This window comes from Chrysemys picta, chromosome 4 (genome assembly GCF_011386835.1).
Source record: "Chrysemys picta bellii isolate R12L10 chromosome 4, ASM1138683v2, whole genome shotgun sequence".
Taxonomy (NCBI): Eukaryota; Metazoa; Chordata; order Testudines; family Emydidae; genus Chrysemys; species Chrysemys picta.
In genome coordinates, this window is record NC_088794.1 from 97,204,483 (window position 1) to 97,219,419 (window position 14,937).

At 44.7% G+C, this 14,937-nt stretch overlaps 1 protein-coding gene across 10 annotated transcripts in view; it reads left to right on the forward strand.

Moving 5' to 3' along the window:
* Positions 1-14,937, forward strand: part of FSIP1 (fibrous sheath interacting protein 1) — a 172,785-nt gene that overhangs the window by 110,662 nt on the left and 47,186 nt on the right. The window contains exon 11 of one of the 10 annotated variants that reach the window (XM_065593196.1): positions 14,694-14,762. The exons of the other annotated variants lie outside the window; for them this stretch is intronic. Coding sequence (XP_065449268.1) covers positions 14,694-14,762 — 69 coding nt within the window. The remainder of the gene's footprint in view (positions 1-14,693; positions 14,763-14,937) is intronic. 10 annotated transcript variants of the gene reach the window in all.

Sequence of the window (14,937 nt, forward strand, 5' to 3'; positions counted from 1 at the left end):
AGCCCCCACAGTAGATTTGCCCACTCCAAATTGATTCCCGACTGACCGGTAGCTGTCTGGCGTTGCAAGCTTCCACAGGGCTATCGCCACGCGCTTCTCAACTGTGAGGGCTGCTCTCATCTTGGTATTCTGGCGTTTCAGGGCAGGGGACAGCAAGTCACAAAGTTCCATGAAAGTGCCCTTACGCATGCGAAAGTTCCGCAGCCACTGGGAATCGTCCCAGACCTGCAACACTATGCGGTCCCACCAGTCTGTGCTTGTTTCCCTTGCCCAGAATCGGCGTTCCATGGATAGAATCTGCCCCATTAACAACATGATCTCCAAAGCACCGGGGCCTGTGGTTTCACTGAATTCTGTATCCGTGTCCGTGTCCATGTCCTCATCATGCTTGTCGCTGCGCTGCCGCCGCCGCTGCCTCCTCGCCTCGTTTTTCTGGTCCTGGCTGAGCATAAACTCCACGAGAACGCGCGAAGTGTTTACAATATTCATGGCTGCTGTCTTGAGCTCAGCGGGCTCCATGCTTGCCGTGGTATGGAGTCTGCAGTGTTCACCCACCCAGGAAAAAAGGCGCGAAAATGGTTGTCTGCCGTCCGTTGCTTTCATGCAGGGAGGGAGGGAGGAGGTGAGGCTGTACCCAGAACCACCTGCGACGATGTTTTTTGTCCCATCAGGCACTGGGATCTTAACCCACAATCCCAATGGGCGCGGGAGACTGCGGGAACTATGGGATAGCTATGGAATTGCTACCCACAGTGCAACGGTGCAGAAATCAACGCTAGCCCCGGTACTTGGACGCACACCACCGAAGTAATGTGCTTAGTGTGGCCGCATTCATTTCGACTTTATACAACCTGTTTTTCAAATCCGAATTATCTAAATTCGGATTAATCCCGTAGTGTAGACATACCCTTTGGCTCTGCACCAGAGCAACTGTTCGCCTCCCTTGCCTTTTGGTATGCCTTCTGCAGCTCCTTGGCATTAACTCAGCAATGCTGCATGTCCATCTTGTAGCCCTTCTCCACCATGCCTTGAGTGATCTGCTCATAGACATCAACATTTTTATGGTTGGATCGGAGCTGTGCCTGCACAGTCTCTTCTCCCCACAGGCCCAGGAGATCCACCACCTCCTGTGTACTGCACGCAGGAACACATCTGCAGTGTGGAGCCGACATGGTCAGCTGGGAAGTTGCTATCTGAGCTCTCCACACCAACCAAATAGGAAATGGAATTTCAAAAATTTGCGGGGCTTTAAAAGGGGAGGGGCATTCACCTGGGTACCTGGCTGCAGGGTATCAGAGTTCAATGGTCATGATAGGGCATTGGGGGGCACCTCCTGGAGGCCAATAAAGTCAACGTAAGTAATGCAGTGTCTACACTGACATTGTGTCAACCCAAGTATATCAACATAAGCACTACACCTCTCATGCAGGTGGAGGTATTAAGTCGGCATAGCAGGCGAGTTACATCAACAGCAGTGACATTTTAGAGTAGACGCTTACAGAGTTAGGTAAATGTAAGCTGCCTTGCATCGACTTACCTCGGTAATGTAGACCAGGCCTGTGGCACTCTGATTAAGTTTCCCAAACCTGAAGAAGAGCTGTGTGTAAGCTCGAAAGCTTGTCTTTCACCAGCAGAAGTTGAAATAATAAAAGATATTACCTCACCCACATTGTGTCTTTAAATGTAAGTTGCTTATTTAAGTGATTTCCATACGTTTTTATTTGTCTTCTTTCAGATCAATGAAAGGAAAATACTTTGTTTTATATGTCTCTATTTAACACTTTCATTTATTCCTTACATACATTCACGCATAAGCCTGTAGAATGGTATATTGTAGAAGTGAATTGGTCGAGAGCTATCCTTCAATAAAGAACGACTTTTGGAAAGATTGTTATCACTGCATGTGTCTGTGTTTCTCTCTTAAAGAACTCTCCATTGCTCAAGGAATAGCAGACACTTACTTTTCTTTTGCTCACTATTTCCAAAGCTTTCCCATGTATTAACTGTCTATCAGATATTTCTGGGCAGGCTTCCAAATACAAACTGTGTGCTATAAAAGAAAATGTAATAAATAGGGATGTGCTACTGTCTGTAGTTATTAAATATAACTTTATCATGTTGTAACTATTACAGTGCCAGTCAACATGAAAGAGGCAGCAAATCCACCTGTCTCCTATTTACCATATATCCTCTGCTCTGTGAGGAAACACACCATTCACAGGAGGAGCTTTCTGAGGCATTGATTTTGTGTTAATCACATTGTTACATGCTGAAACCAGCACCTTGATTGGTTTATTGCATGATTTGCAATCTCTTCATCTCTTGGCTTTTCCTCTTTCCCAACTTTATGTATGATTCAAATGGGGGAGCAGCAGAGCACCTGAAAAAGATGAACAGAGCAGGTTAATTAGTGACTCTTGGAGGCATGGAGAGGCAAGTCAAGACTCTCCGGGAAATGGAAAATCAGAAAGGGAGAGAATCTTTTTCTCCTCAAAGTCTTAAGGGTATTAAATTCATAGTTGACACAATGGAATGGTGTGACAGTTTGAGGAATATGTCTGTCAACTTATTTCTTTATATTTTCTGATTGTGACCTTTGGTGTGGATTAGATCCTCTGTTTTGTAGCAGAAACAGACTGTCTTGGAAGCTGAAATAGAGCTATCGAGGAGCCATCAATATTGAATAATTGTACCCTGGTAGAACACTGGGGTTGCTATTGGCAAGCCACTGACTCTTAATGACTCTCTGCCAGCAATCCAGTTTATGTGTGGGGGAGGGAGTATGGGGGGGGGGAAGAGTTGGAGCATGTAAAATCTCCAGTGGAAAAAGAGAAAACATGTCACAGACTGCTTTTATGGCCTGGTCCACACTAACCCCCCACTTCAAACTAAGGTACGCAAATTCAGCTACGTTAATAACATAGCTGAATTCGAAGTACCTTAGTTCGAACTTACTGCGGGTCCAGATGCGGCGGGCAGGCTCCCCCGTCAATGCTGCGTACTCCTCTCGCCGAGCTGGAGTACCGGCGTCGACGGCGAGCACTTCCGGGATCAATCCCAGAAGATCGATTGCTTACCGCCGGACCCGGAGGTAAGTGTAGACCTTCCCTAAATGAGATAACTGACATGCATTCTAAGCAAAGGGGCCAGTCCATCACCAGAAATAGAAGATACAGCGGGAGGAATGGGGGAGAACAGGCTTTGCTTTCCCCCAAGGACACTAACCAAACCCAAGGACTTTCAGGGATGGTGAGGGTTTTGATGCCTGATCTACACTAAAGAGTTAGGATGACGTAAGGCAGCTTACATCAACCTAATTCTGTAAGCATCTACACTAAAATGTCACTCCCGTCTATGTAAGTCACCTGTTACACCGACCTAATAACGCCACCTCGACAAAAGGCATAGCGCTTAGGTCGATGTAATTAGACTAACACAGTGTCAATGTAGACACTGCATTACTTACATCGACCTTAGTGACCTCCAGGAGGTATCCCACAATGCCCCACCGTGACTGCTCTTGTCACCATTTTGAATGCTGCTGCCTGGCAGCCAGTACAAAGGTACACACTCCTCTGTTTTTAAAGTCCTGCGAATTTTTGAAATTCCATTTCCTGTTTGCTTGGTGTTGAGAGCTCACCTAATGCCTCTCGAGCACACAGGAGGTAGATCTCCTGGGTCTGTGCGGAGAAGAGGCTGTGCAGGCACAGCTCAGATCCATCCATAGAAACATCGATATTTACAAGAAGATCACTCAGGGCATGGTGGAGAAGCGCTACAAGAGGGAATGCAGCAGGGCTGCATGAAAGCCAAGGAGCTGCGAAAGGCATACCAGAAGGCAAGGGAGGCTAACAGTCACTCTGGTGCGGAGCCAGAGATATGCCCCTTTTATAAAGAGCTGCATGCCATCCTTGGCGGAGACCCCATGACCACTTTCAAGAGTCCTGTGGATACTTCGGAGGAGCTGGAGTCACAGGCTCCAGAAGTGAACAGTGAAGAGAAGGTGTTGGATGAGGAAGAGGAGGAGTATGGGGGACAGGCGACCGGGGATCAGTGGTGCAGTGAGCCAGGACCTGTTCTTGCCTTTAGAGCAGTCAAGCCAGTCTCTACAGTCCAGCACGGGCCAGTATGTTGCAGGGGTAGGAACTACTGGTAACCGTGCAGTTTGCTTTGATATTACAGGAACACATCTGTTCATTTACTCTTTTTTTAATCATTCAATCTTTTTAATCGGGAAGAGGTAGTGAAATAATCAATAGAGGTAGAGTTGCTATCTGCTTCTCATTCCCCTGTACAGTTAGGCAGAGGATTGATCCAGGCATTTATTGTTTTGCATAGGTCTGTAACTCTTATGCTGTCTGAGTAAATGTCTGTGTTTAAGAATTTCCTTTGCAAAACTTGTGCTCATTACTTTACCTGCCACATATGCCTGAAGAGTTAAACTATAAACCAGAGAGTCCATGGAAGTGGATTCTGGGGAAGCATGCATGAATGACAGGGAGCTATGGGAAGTCTCAACACTGGTCTTGGGGCTTAGGGCAGTTGGCCTGTCACAGTGTGTCTACACTGCAATTACACACCTGTGGTTGGCCTGAGCCAGCTGACTTGGGCTCGTGGGGCTCAGCTTAAGGGGCTGTTTATTTGTGGTGTAGACATTCTAGCTCTGGTTGAAGCCCAAACTCTGGGGCCCTCCCACCTTGCAGGGCCCTAGAGCCCAGTCTCTAGCCTCAGCCCAAACAATTACACTGCAATTAAACAGCCCCTTAGCCTGAGCCCCACGAACATGAATCAGCTGAAATGGACCAGCCATGGGTGTCTAATTGTAGTGTAGACCTATCCTCAGGATTCACGTTACAAGGAAAGGTTTCAGACAGGGAGTCTGCACCCTAAGGTACATCTACATTGCAAAAAAATCCAAAAGCCTGCAGCAACGAGTCTCAGAGCCTGGGTCAAATGACTTGGACTCACACTACAGGGCTAAAAATGACAGTGAAAACATTTCCACTTGGGCTTTGAGATCCACCCCCCCCCCCAGCCTGGTTTTATAGTCCGAGCAGGAACATCTACACTGCTGCTTTTAGCCACATACTGTGAGCCTGAGTCATTTGACCCGGGCTCTGAGACTCACTGCTGCAGGGGGTGTACCCTTAGATGCCAGAAATAGGAACAGTGTCTGGATGCTGCCCAGACGGCTTGTAAGCACGTGGGATCCAAAGTTTGGTTCTGATTAACACAGTCTGACAACCATCAACTAGGAAGACAGCCTGGACTGTAACAAATGGATCAGCAAGAATGATCAGCTTCATATATTTCCTTTCTTCATGGTTTCATCAGGATGTTCTATTTTTGTTTTCATTTCCAGCTGGAAGTGTGTGACTAGGGGGCAAATGGAGTGTCCGACAAGCTTTTTGTGTCTTTACTTCATAGAATAATATGAGTGCAATTAAGGGGGACTTCTTTTGGCTCAAGCCCACCTTTCTGCTATCATTTATCCCTCATTGCAAACCTATCCTGTAGCAAAAAGAGTCAATATCTGCCAGTGTTTTATGATATTGTTAAATCCTTTTAAAGGTAGCAATTTAAAAATTATTTCTACAGAAATATTTCTCAGACTTTTAGGCTGAACTTCCTTGGGAATGCTTTGACCTCTTCCAATGAAAGCTTGTTCAAGAAGAGATGATGGGGGGGGGGGGGGGAATTGTTTACTTCCTTAAACATTTTCAGTTAACAAATCAGCAACGGGAACTGTCTATTCCATAATGGATCTTTCATAGGAAATTCCACCTTTCCTAAGTGAAAATGTTCCAGCCAAAAGGAAAATGAAACAGATTGTCCTGTCCATCTATTAAAAAGTTTAGAAATATTTATCTGCAGAGCTCTTTTAAAATATTTATGTCTGAGGAGCTGTGCTTGAATTGGAAGTGGAGAGGAATGGCTAGTGCCCAGCTTCCCTTCCCTCACTCCCCACTCAAGGAACACAACCGTCCTGAATAAAGTATCCCTATTCTCCAGAAGAGTCAGATTGGACCCAGAGATACTCCCATTCTTTCAGGTTTCCTCTTTTCTGCCAGCAAAATACAAAGAAAAATAGTGAAATGAGTACATTATTAAAAGAAAAATCATCTTTAACTTGTCTTTTCTTGCTTATTCTTTTCTTTAATTGACTTGTTCTTTTTCCATCTCAGTTCCATACTATTTTTTCTTCTTTTCCTCTTATCAATTTTCTCCTCTTTTTGTGTTACGTTTCCAAGTCCTCCCATCTTCCTGTCTTTATCTCCCTCGCAACTTCTCTGTCCCCACCCCCATCTCTGTTTTCTCCATTTCTTTGTCTCTCAATCCTCACCTCTCCATTGTGGTCATTATCTCTGCTCTGCTCCTTTACCTTGGAATTAATTATCATGATCTTTCCCAGTCTACTCCTGACTTCATCCTTCCATCATTATACCCCCTATCATCCCTGTCTGCCCCAGCTTCCCATAACCCTCCTCCATTCAAGGAAAGAGAAAGGCTGTGTGCCCATGGGCCACATGCTCTGTGTCCTTGATCTTTGCCAGCTTCTGCCTATGACATGCTTCTCTGACATGCTTCCCTTAGGAACTTCTTGTTACTATAGAAATAGGAAGTGAAGCCAGTCTTGGCAGCACTGCAGGGGAGGGTGCAGAGTGGCAGTGCAGCAGAGCATGTAAACAGATAATGATCTCCTGAGGCAGCACTTTCCTCCCCTTCTGCGTGCAGGGTTAGGGTTAGACTGGAGAACTGAACTATAGACAACAAAAAGGGTTAATCTGGAGAACTGAACTATAGACAACAAAATGAAATTCAATAAAGACAAATGTAAGATGCTACACTTAGGGAAGAAAAATCAAATTCACAAATACAGAATGGGGGATAATTGGTGTGGGAGCAGCACTGCTGAGAAGGATCTGGGAGTTGTGGTGGATCACAACCTCAGCATGAATCAGCAATGTGATGCTGTAGCAAAAAAAGCAAATGCATTTTTAGGTTGCATTAACAGAGGCATAGCCGGCAAGTGACAGGAGGTGATAGTACCTCTCTGCTCTGCGCTGGTTAGGCCTCAGCTGGAGTACTATGTCCAATTTTGGTCACCAGTGTATAGAAAGGATGTAGAGAAACTGGGAAGTGACAGAGGCAATTGACAAAGATGATCAAGGGGATGGAATGCAAGCCATATGAGCAAAGGCTGAAGGAAGTGGGTATGTTTAGTTTGGAAAAGAGGAGATTAAGGGGGGACCTGATAGTGGTCTTCAAATACTTGAAGCCTTCCATAAAAAAGATGGAGAAAAGGTGTTCTCTCTTGCCACAGAGAAAAGGACAAGAGGCAATGAATTCAAACTACAGCATAGCGGGTTTAGATTAAATCTCAGGAAAAACTTCCTAACTGTAGGACAATGGAACAGACTGCCTAGGGAGGTTGTGAAAACTCCTTTGCTGGAGGTTTTCAAAAGGAGGCTTGATAGCTATATGTCTTGGATGGTTTAGACACAACAAATTGTGCATCTTGTCAGGGCGTTAGCTTAGATGACCCTTGCGGTCTCTTCTAACCCTATGATTCTATGATTCTAAGCCCCAACAAGAAAATCTGAGTATCTTTTCTGAATCTGAGGGGAGCAGTGGTGGTGAAAGTTACAGAAACTCAATTTTAAAGCAAAGAGTGGGGAATGTATCTACTTTGCTATGAATCAGGTGCAAAGAGACAGTGCCTTTCTTAGGAAAACAGCTGCTTTAAGTAGTGATCATCTTTTCTAAAACTACTGTATTTCCAAATTCTCTACTGATGCTAAAATGGAACATTTTTAATCTGACATTGAAATTTAAGGATTTTAGTATTTATTAGCATTTGTCATAATTGTGGGATGTGATAAAAGGGGGAAGGAAGTTAGAGGTGGGTTATTGCAGAGGTTGCAAACCAATAATCAGTGTTTGAAAAGAAAATACAAATTATGATTATTTAGCCATTATTGTAACTTTCTTTTGATTCCCTTTATTTTAATATACATTATGACACTGCTACAGTTGATCGCTTCAGTTATAGCTGTCCAAGAATTATAGAAGATTCGTCTTTTGTGCAGTTAATGAAATTAAAGAAATCCTTGCTTTTTCGTGTCAATCCAAGCGTACCACTCTCCATACGTTTTAAAGCATGCAGTGTAAATCCTTGTTTGCTTAAAACTATACTGAATCTCTCTGCATTTATTTCACTTGCAATCTCCTAAAGCTTTTTAATTCAAGAAGCTTTTAGTTGCCATTAGTGAGGCTGGATTCAAAACCAGGTGGCAGAGATGAATAGACAATGTCTCTGGACAATGCTTTGTTGAATTCCACTGCACAATACCTACCCTGATGAGATTCTTTTCTTCCCGCTGGAACAGCACTTAAATAGAGCACAGTGGATCGCTGAATAATGCTTTCAGAAACATTAAAAAAAATCTGAAAGTTATTCTTTTGGTACCTTTGTCTGTTTCTTTATCATCTAACTTCAGACTGTTTTAATCCTCTAGCCCCTGTTGTTTCTTACATTATTCCTCTCAATTTACCACACATTGTTACTTCTGCCCAAGTTCCCCTCAATGAGAATGGCTTAGTCCACTGTCATTCCTAACCTCATATTATAAGGAAGTATTGTTTTTTATTGTGGTTATGAATATAGCTGCAGGTACTGCCAAGGCCCAAGTGTGTATTTTCCATCCCTTCTCTTCAGTCCTTATCAGCATGAATTTGAAATTGGATACTGAATCTGGCATATTTGTCCTGAACGTTAACACCTCTAGAATATGTGACTCCAGGGGAGGAAAATTCCTCTACTGTGACATCAGTTAATGGTATTGTGTTGTATAGTAAGCAGGAGTGGCAGAAATCCAGCCAGCCAGTAGGCATGTAACTTCAGGTTCTTTTGTTGCAATATTCAGTACTGGTGTAAGCCGGGTTTAGAAGCTTTAGTCAGTGCATGAAATTCCATCATTTTATAAGAGAAAAAGAAAATTAAAGCCAATTTAGCTCTAATTAGAGATGGTTGGGGGCAACTTTTCTCAAGAGTCTAGGAAACTATTGTGTAGATTTTATTTTGTCACCGTGCTTGTTACAATGGGTTTGCAGCTCAGCTAATTTGTTTCTACAGAATGGGTTTAAACTAAGGCAAGGCAGTTGGTATTTCTGCTCGGTGAGCTAAATTTTTCTTACGGTAATGTTAAAGTACAGCTTGCTTCTCTCTTCTAAGAGGCAGAATAGAGTAAGGGAAGTTAATTTCAAAATATTTCCTTATTTTCTCACTTCCAGAATTCTATTAAGTATTCTTAACCTGTATAGGAAAAAAAATCAATAGACAAATGTTTCCTAATGTTTAAAGCACAGGACTGGGAATCAGGATACATGGGATCTCTTGCTGGTTCTGTCACTGAGGGTACCTCTACACTGTGCTAAAGAACCTCTGCACTGAGTCTCAGAGCCCAGGTCAGCTGACTTGGGCTTGCAGGGCTCAGGCTGCAGGGTTAAAAATTGCTGTATAGACATTTGGGCTGAAGCTGGAGCTTGAGCTCTGAGACCCTCCCCATTTTCAGGTCTCAGAGCCCAGTCTCCAACCACGCCTGAATGTCTCCACTTAGAATTTTATAGCTCTGCAGCCTGAGCCCTGTAAACCAGAGTCAGCTGACCCAGGCTCTGCGACTTGGTGCTTCTGTTTTTATATCGCAGTGTAGATGCACCCTGACTCACTGTGAACTTGGACTAGTCAACTGCTGGAGAATTTACTGTGGGAGCAGTTTGGATGCACAGCAGGGAATTTGAGAAATTTCTTTTTGGATGCTTCAAAGCTGAGGGGAGCTGGGGCTGTAACTCTGAAAATTCAACCCCTCTACTGGGCGACTGCCTGCATTTTGGCTCTAGCAAAGTGCTTGGCCACCAGGACTTTCAAAAAGTAGCTATCATAGGAGTTAATGATGCCTCAGAATTGCTGGCAAAAATAAACGTGTCCTCCTGCTACTCTGGGGCCCAAGCACGTGACAGGAAACTACACAGTGTTTGTGTATGTGTGGATGGATGGATATGAGTAAATCCTTGCTGTCATATTATGCCTACTAAGGGTAAGTGTAGGAGAAAGGAGTACAAGGAGCATATGCTGGATAAGGAGCTACTGCAGCTTATTTTGGCCCAAAATCGATGTATTTAGAACAGTGTTCCCACTAATTTTTCCCACGCATGTGATCATCTCTATATTGGTGCACATAACAAAATTCATGGGGTGGGGCTCAGGACTGGGGCAGAGGGTTGGGGTGTGGGAGAGTGAGGGCTCTGGCTGGGGGTGCGGGCTTTGGGGCTGGGGATGAGGGGTTTGGGGTGCAGGCTGCCCAGGGGCTATGGTGGGGAGAGAGGACTCCCCCAGCTCTCTCTCCCCACTGCAGCACCTGGGCTGGGTGGGGGGAGGAGAGGTGCCTCTCCTCCAGCCACTGCAGGTCCCTGCCGGGGCTGGGTTGGCGCCTCTCCCCCCGCCGCGGCAAGTCCAGGGCAGGTCTATGTTGGGGCCGGCACGTCTGTACTGGGGCCGGTGGGGAGAGGCACCTCTCTATGCCGCAGCAGGTCCGTGCTGGGGCCGGTGGGGAGAGGCGTCTCTCCCGGCCGCAGCCCTGAACCCCTGCACGGGGCTTAATAGGAAGCTGCCTGGCTGTGCAGCTTAGAGGAAGCTTTGATTTAGAATATAAATGCAAGACCATCTCAGGAAACATGCTTTGTCAGCAACAACTTGAATCTCTGAAGATTGTACTAACTCAAAGAACACTCTCACCCTTGTTTATAGTAAGTTATGCTCTGTGACCTGCAACTGGGTCCTGGATGGAGTAGGGTAGGCGATATTCGCTATTAAATGAAAAGGTACTGAAGACACTTTCCTCTTGTCATGGGTACACAGACAACAATAGCTTAGATTTTAAGTACCTTGGGACAGGGACCATCGTTTTGTTATGTTTATTCAATAGCTAGCACAATATGGTCCTGGTCCATGAATAGGGTTCCTAGGTGCTACGATAATGCAAATAATAAATTATAACAATAATAACCAGTTATATCCCCTGCAGGGAACTCTGCTCAACCTCCCTGCCCCCACCACAAATCAACTCTCTACCAAGTGTAATGAGTAACCAGCCAGCTTAGCAGTAACTTGTTTTTAAAAATGGTGCCAGTCCACATTGTGGCAGAATTTAAGCAGAGTTGTTGTTTCAGCAGGGGCAAAGGAAGGATGTGCACTGAAAGATCTTCTGGCCACCTGGATTTACCAGAAATACGCTTATCTCAGTAGTGACGAGTGGACAAAGATAAGAGATCAGTAACTTTCTGATAAATTAGCTAGTTGTTGTGAAATCCCTTCTGTTCAAGCAGTGCTGCACATTCATACTTGCCAGCATCTAGTCACTGCTCAGAATTGGACATTTTTGTGGTAATAATACATTCAGAAAAATGCAGATTAAGAAATGGTCAGTGGCTTTTATTAAGAAAAAGTGGTTTGCTTTTAAATTAGCTATCACTAAAGGGGATTGAACACAGTGGCTTGGATCATAGTCTGGGGCCTGTGTAACCAGTGTTTAAGGAAATGGGAGTGACTGAGGACTAGTAGAATCTTTGGCTACATGAAAATTAATCAAAGTGGAGAGTCACTGACATGATTTAAGTTTGAAGCAGTTTGTTGAATGAATGTGGAGCTCTGAGTGCTTTAAAACAGGGTTTCTCAACCAAAGGGTCATGACCCAAAATTGGATTGCCAAAATGTTTCAGGGGGTCATGTGGCGGCTCCTGGGGTTCCAGTTCCGTGGCACTGGCTGGGCTCAGTTCCCAGCTTGGTGTTATGACCTCAGGGGTCATAGCATCGCTCAGGTTTGGCCCAGTCGCCCCTCCATTCTGATGACAGTGGGCCAGTCAGGCCAAATTTGAGTGACTGGCACTGCAACCCCATGCTCCAGATTGCAGTGCCACTCTCACAAATTTGGCCCAGTTGGCCCCCCATGAGGAGGGCGAGGCAAACCTGAGCAATGCTGTGATTCCGGAGGCAGTACCTAGAGCAGGGAGCCAACTCCAGCCAGCCCCATGGGACCAGAGCGCCAGAAGACACTGCTGCCAGGTGAGTGCAGGGTGGGCTCAGGATCCCCACAGGGCCTCGGACCCATCCCCAGGACCTCCAAACCCTGCGGGAAAGACCTGGTCTCCCACCCCTCAGGGGCAGGACCTGACCCCCTGGCCTATTTACTGGGTTGCGACAGGTCATTTCTGCCCCCAGGGCTTTCCACCCCTTTGGGGCAGGACCTGACTCAACTCCTTACCCACGGCCTATTTACAGAGTTGCAACAGGCCATCAAGATTAACAAATGGGTCCTGAGCCCAAAGAGGTTGAGAATCACTGCTTTAAAAGATGTCAGTTGATCACCAACACCTTAACTATGCCCTGGACTTGCCTTTTGGAGTGCTCATCTCCCAGTGTGTTCAGAGGACATGGACATGACTAAATACCCGTTCTTAAAATTCTCTAAGCACCTAAACGTGCTCTGCTCTTTAGCTGCTTGCACAAGCTTTTGAAAATTTGACCATTAACCTCTCCCTACTTCAGTTTCCCCATCTTTTGAGAAGCTTATTTAATATAAAGTGCTTAGAGGTTCAGGTTCTTCTATGATAAATGCTATGTACTATGCCAAGTATTATATATATATATATATACATTTCTAAAAATTATTTGTCTTAATATTTTGCCTACTTTAGGCTTGATAAAATGTAAACATTGATAGTCCTAGCTACAACCATTGATGGCAGATGCTGCTTTACAGGCTCATTTGTTAATTCAGTTTTGGAGAAGTTTCCCTCTTTTTCTGGAAGGCTTGTTTATAGATATACTTTTATTCCTGCATTTCAGCACATTGACAGTAATAGGCAATACTTCATTTGCAGCTATTGCATTTCTTCCAGAAATTCCTCTTCCTCGTATCCAGTTTACCATGTAAAATTCTATACCTTAATTTTGAGAAGATATGTTTGCTAAATATCAATCCACAATGGTATTTCCATCTCTATTATGCAAAGAAAAAGTCTCAAACCTGTTTGAATACTTGTCCCATTTATTTCTCAGTAAGTAGCTGCTGTGGAATGCTGTGAGGCTCTGCAGATGTTCTTGATAAAGGTGAGAGATTATGCAAGTATGCAGAATTGATGGGTATGCTATGATTGCAGTCAATCCCTAGATGGACTGATCCTGAATCAAGCTCACTGATTGCTATAACTGAAAAGAAAAGTGGCTGTCAGCCTGGAGCATTACTGTGTTGACAAAATGTAATGACTTCTAGTAGATGGATGACAGTATAGTTAGGATCAACTTTCTTAATCAAAGTACTGTATGCATTTATTTATCAATATTTTACTGGTATAAGATTTATTTTTTAAAATCACCGTTACAGTTTAGAACAAGATTTCTCCTTTAATCTTTACCATTCTTCTGTGCTACTTGGTAGTAATAATAATTGACATGTATATAGTATTTTTTGTTTCTAAGGTTCACACAGCACTTAACAAACTTTGCCCTCCAAAGAAATCAGCAGGGTTGAAACACATACCTTAATAGAGCATAGCAACAGATTTAGAACAGGAAATGAGGATAAATATCTTTTCCAATGGAAACTATGGGAAGAATTTAAGTAGGCAGAAAGTTACCTGGATTGGAATTTGGCCAAGGCACCAAGGCTAAAATCCCTATACTTACACAAGACACAAGGAATCTTTCTTCTTTAGTGTGCCGCGTGCAATGTTGCTAGAAATTTTCCCCTCAATGGCCTCCGTTGGGCTCGCTGTAGTGCACTCTGGTGCTACGCGCTTTTGCACCGGCATAAGGGGAGCTGCTGGTCCCACATGCTCTCAGTTCCTTTTTACCACCCATCATGGTTGCTGAAACAACTCCTCTTGCTTCGGCAAGGTGTTTTTCAGTGGTTTCTTCTCTATACCGTAGTTTATTAATCTTAGTGTATTTGTAGTGTAAATAATGTACATCATCAGAACCCGTCCTTTATCATTGAGTGGGTTCCCAGGCTTCAGACCTTGTGCCTCCTGTGGTAAGCCTATGTCCATGAGCAACCCACACTCCAGTTATGTGAAATGTTTGGGAGAAGCTCATGTAAGAGAGCGCTGTCAGATTTGTCGGGACTTTAAGCCTCGAAGAAAGACAGAGAGGCTAGACAGACAGCTATCCTAACGGAAGCTGCCCTTAGACCGCCTTCAGAGCAAAGCCACTCGGATTTGACACCAAGCACTTTGGCCTTGGCATGAAGTGCTCCTCCGGCACCGTGTGTATTCTGGCACTGCTGTCCATCTCTGGTGCTGAGGAAGGAACATAAAAAGCAGCGCTTTGAGAGAGGGCGCTTGCCGGCGCTGGTCTTGTGAGATCAGGTTTGGGCAGAGTGGGAGCGTGGCTGCTTCCGATAAGTTTAGCAGTGTGCCAAACCAGTGTTGGCATAGCCATGTTGGGGTTAAAAGAATAACTCGCCTTGTCCTGCTTGATTTTTAGATAGACCTTGTGTACCAGAGGAACAGGAGGAAATGCATAGAATAGGAGCTCTGTCCATGGAAGCTGGAAAACATCTGAAAGGGAACTCTGGGCTGTGCCCACTCAGCAAGCAAAACTGATGGCATTTCCTGTTCTCCTTGGTTATCAATAGGTCTACTTGTGGAGATCCCCATCTTTGGAAGATGAACCTGGTGACTTCTGGGTGAAGGGATCACTCGTGGTGAGTGAAGAAAGATCTGCTGAGGTGATCTGCCAGGACATTCCGGGGAGAGCCTCAAAGTCGATGGAGTGCTTCACACAGAAGTCTCATAGACGAATGGCCTCCTGACATGGGGTGGAGGAGCATGTTCCTCCCTGCTTGTTGATGTAGAACATGGGCACAGTGCTGTCTGTCA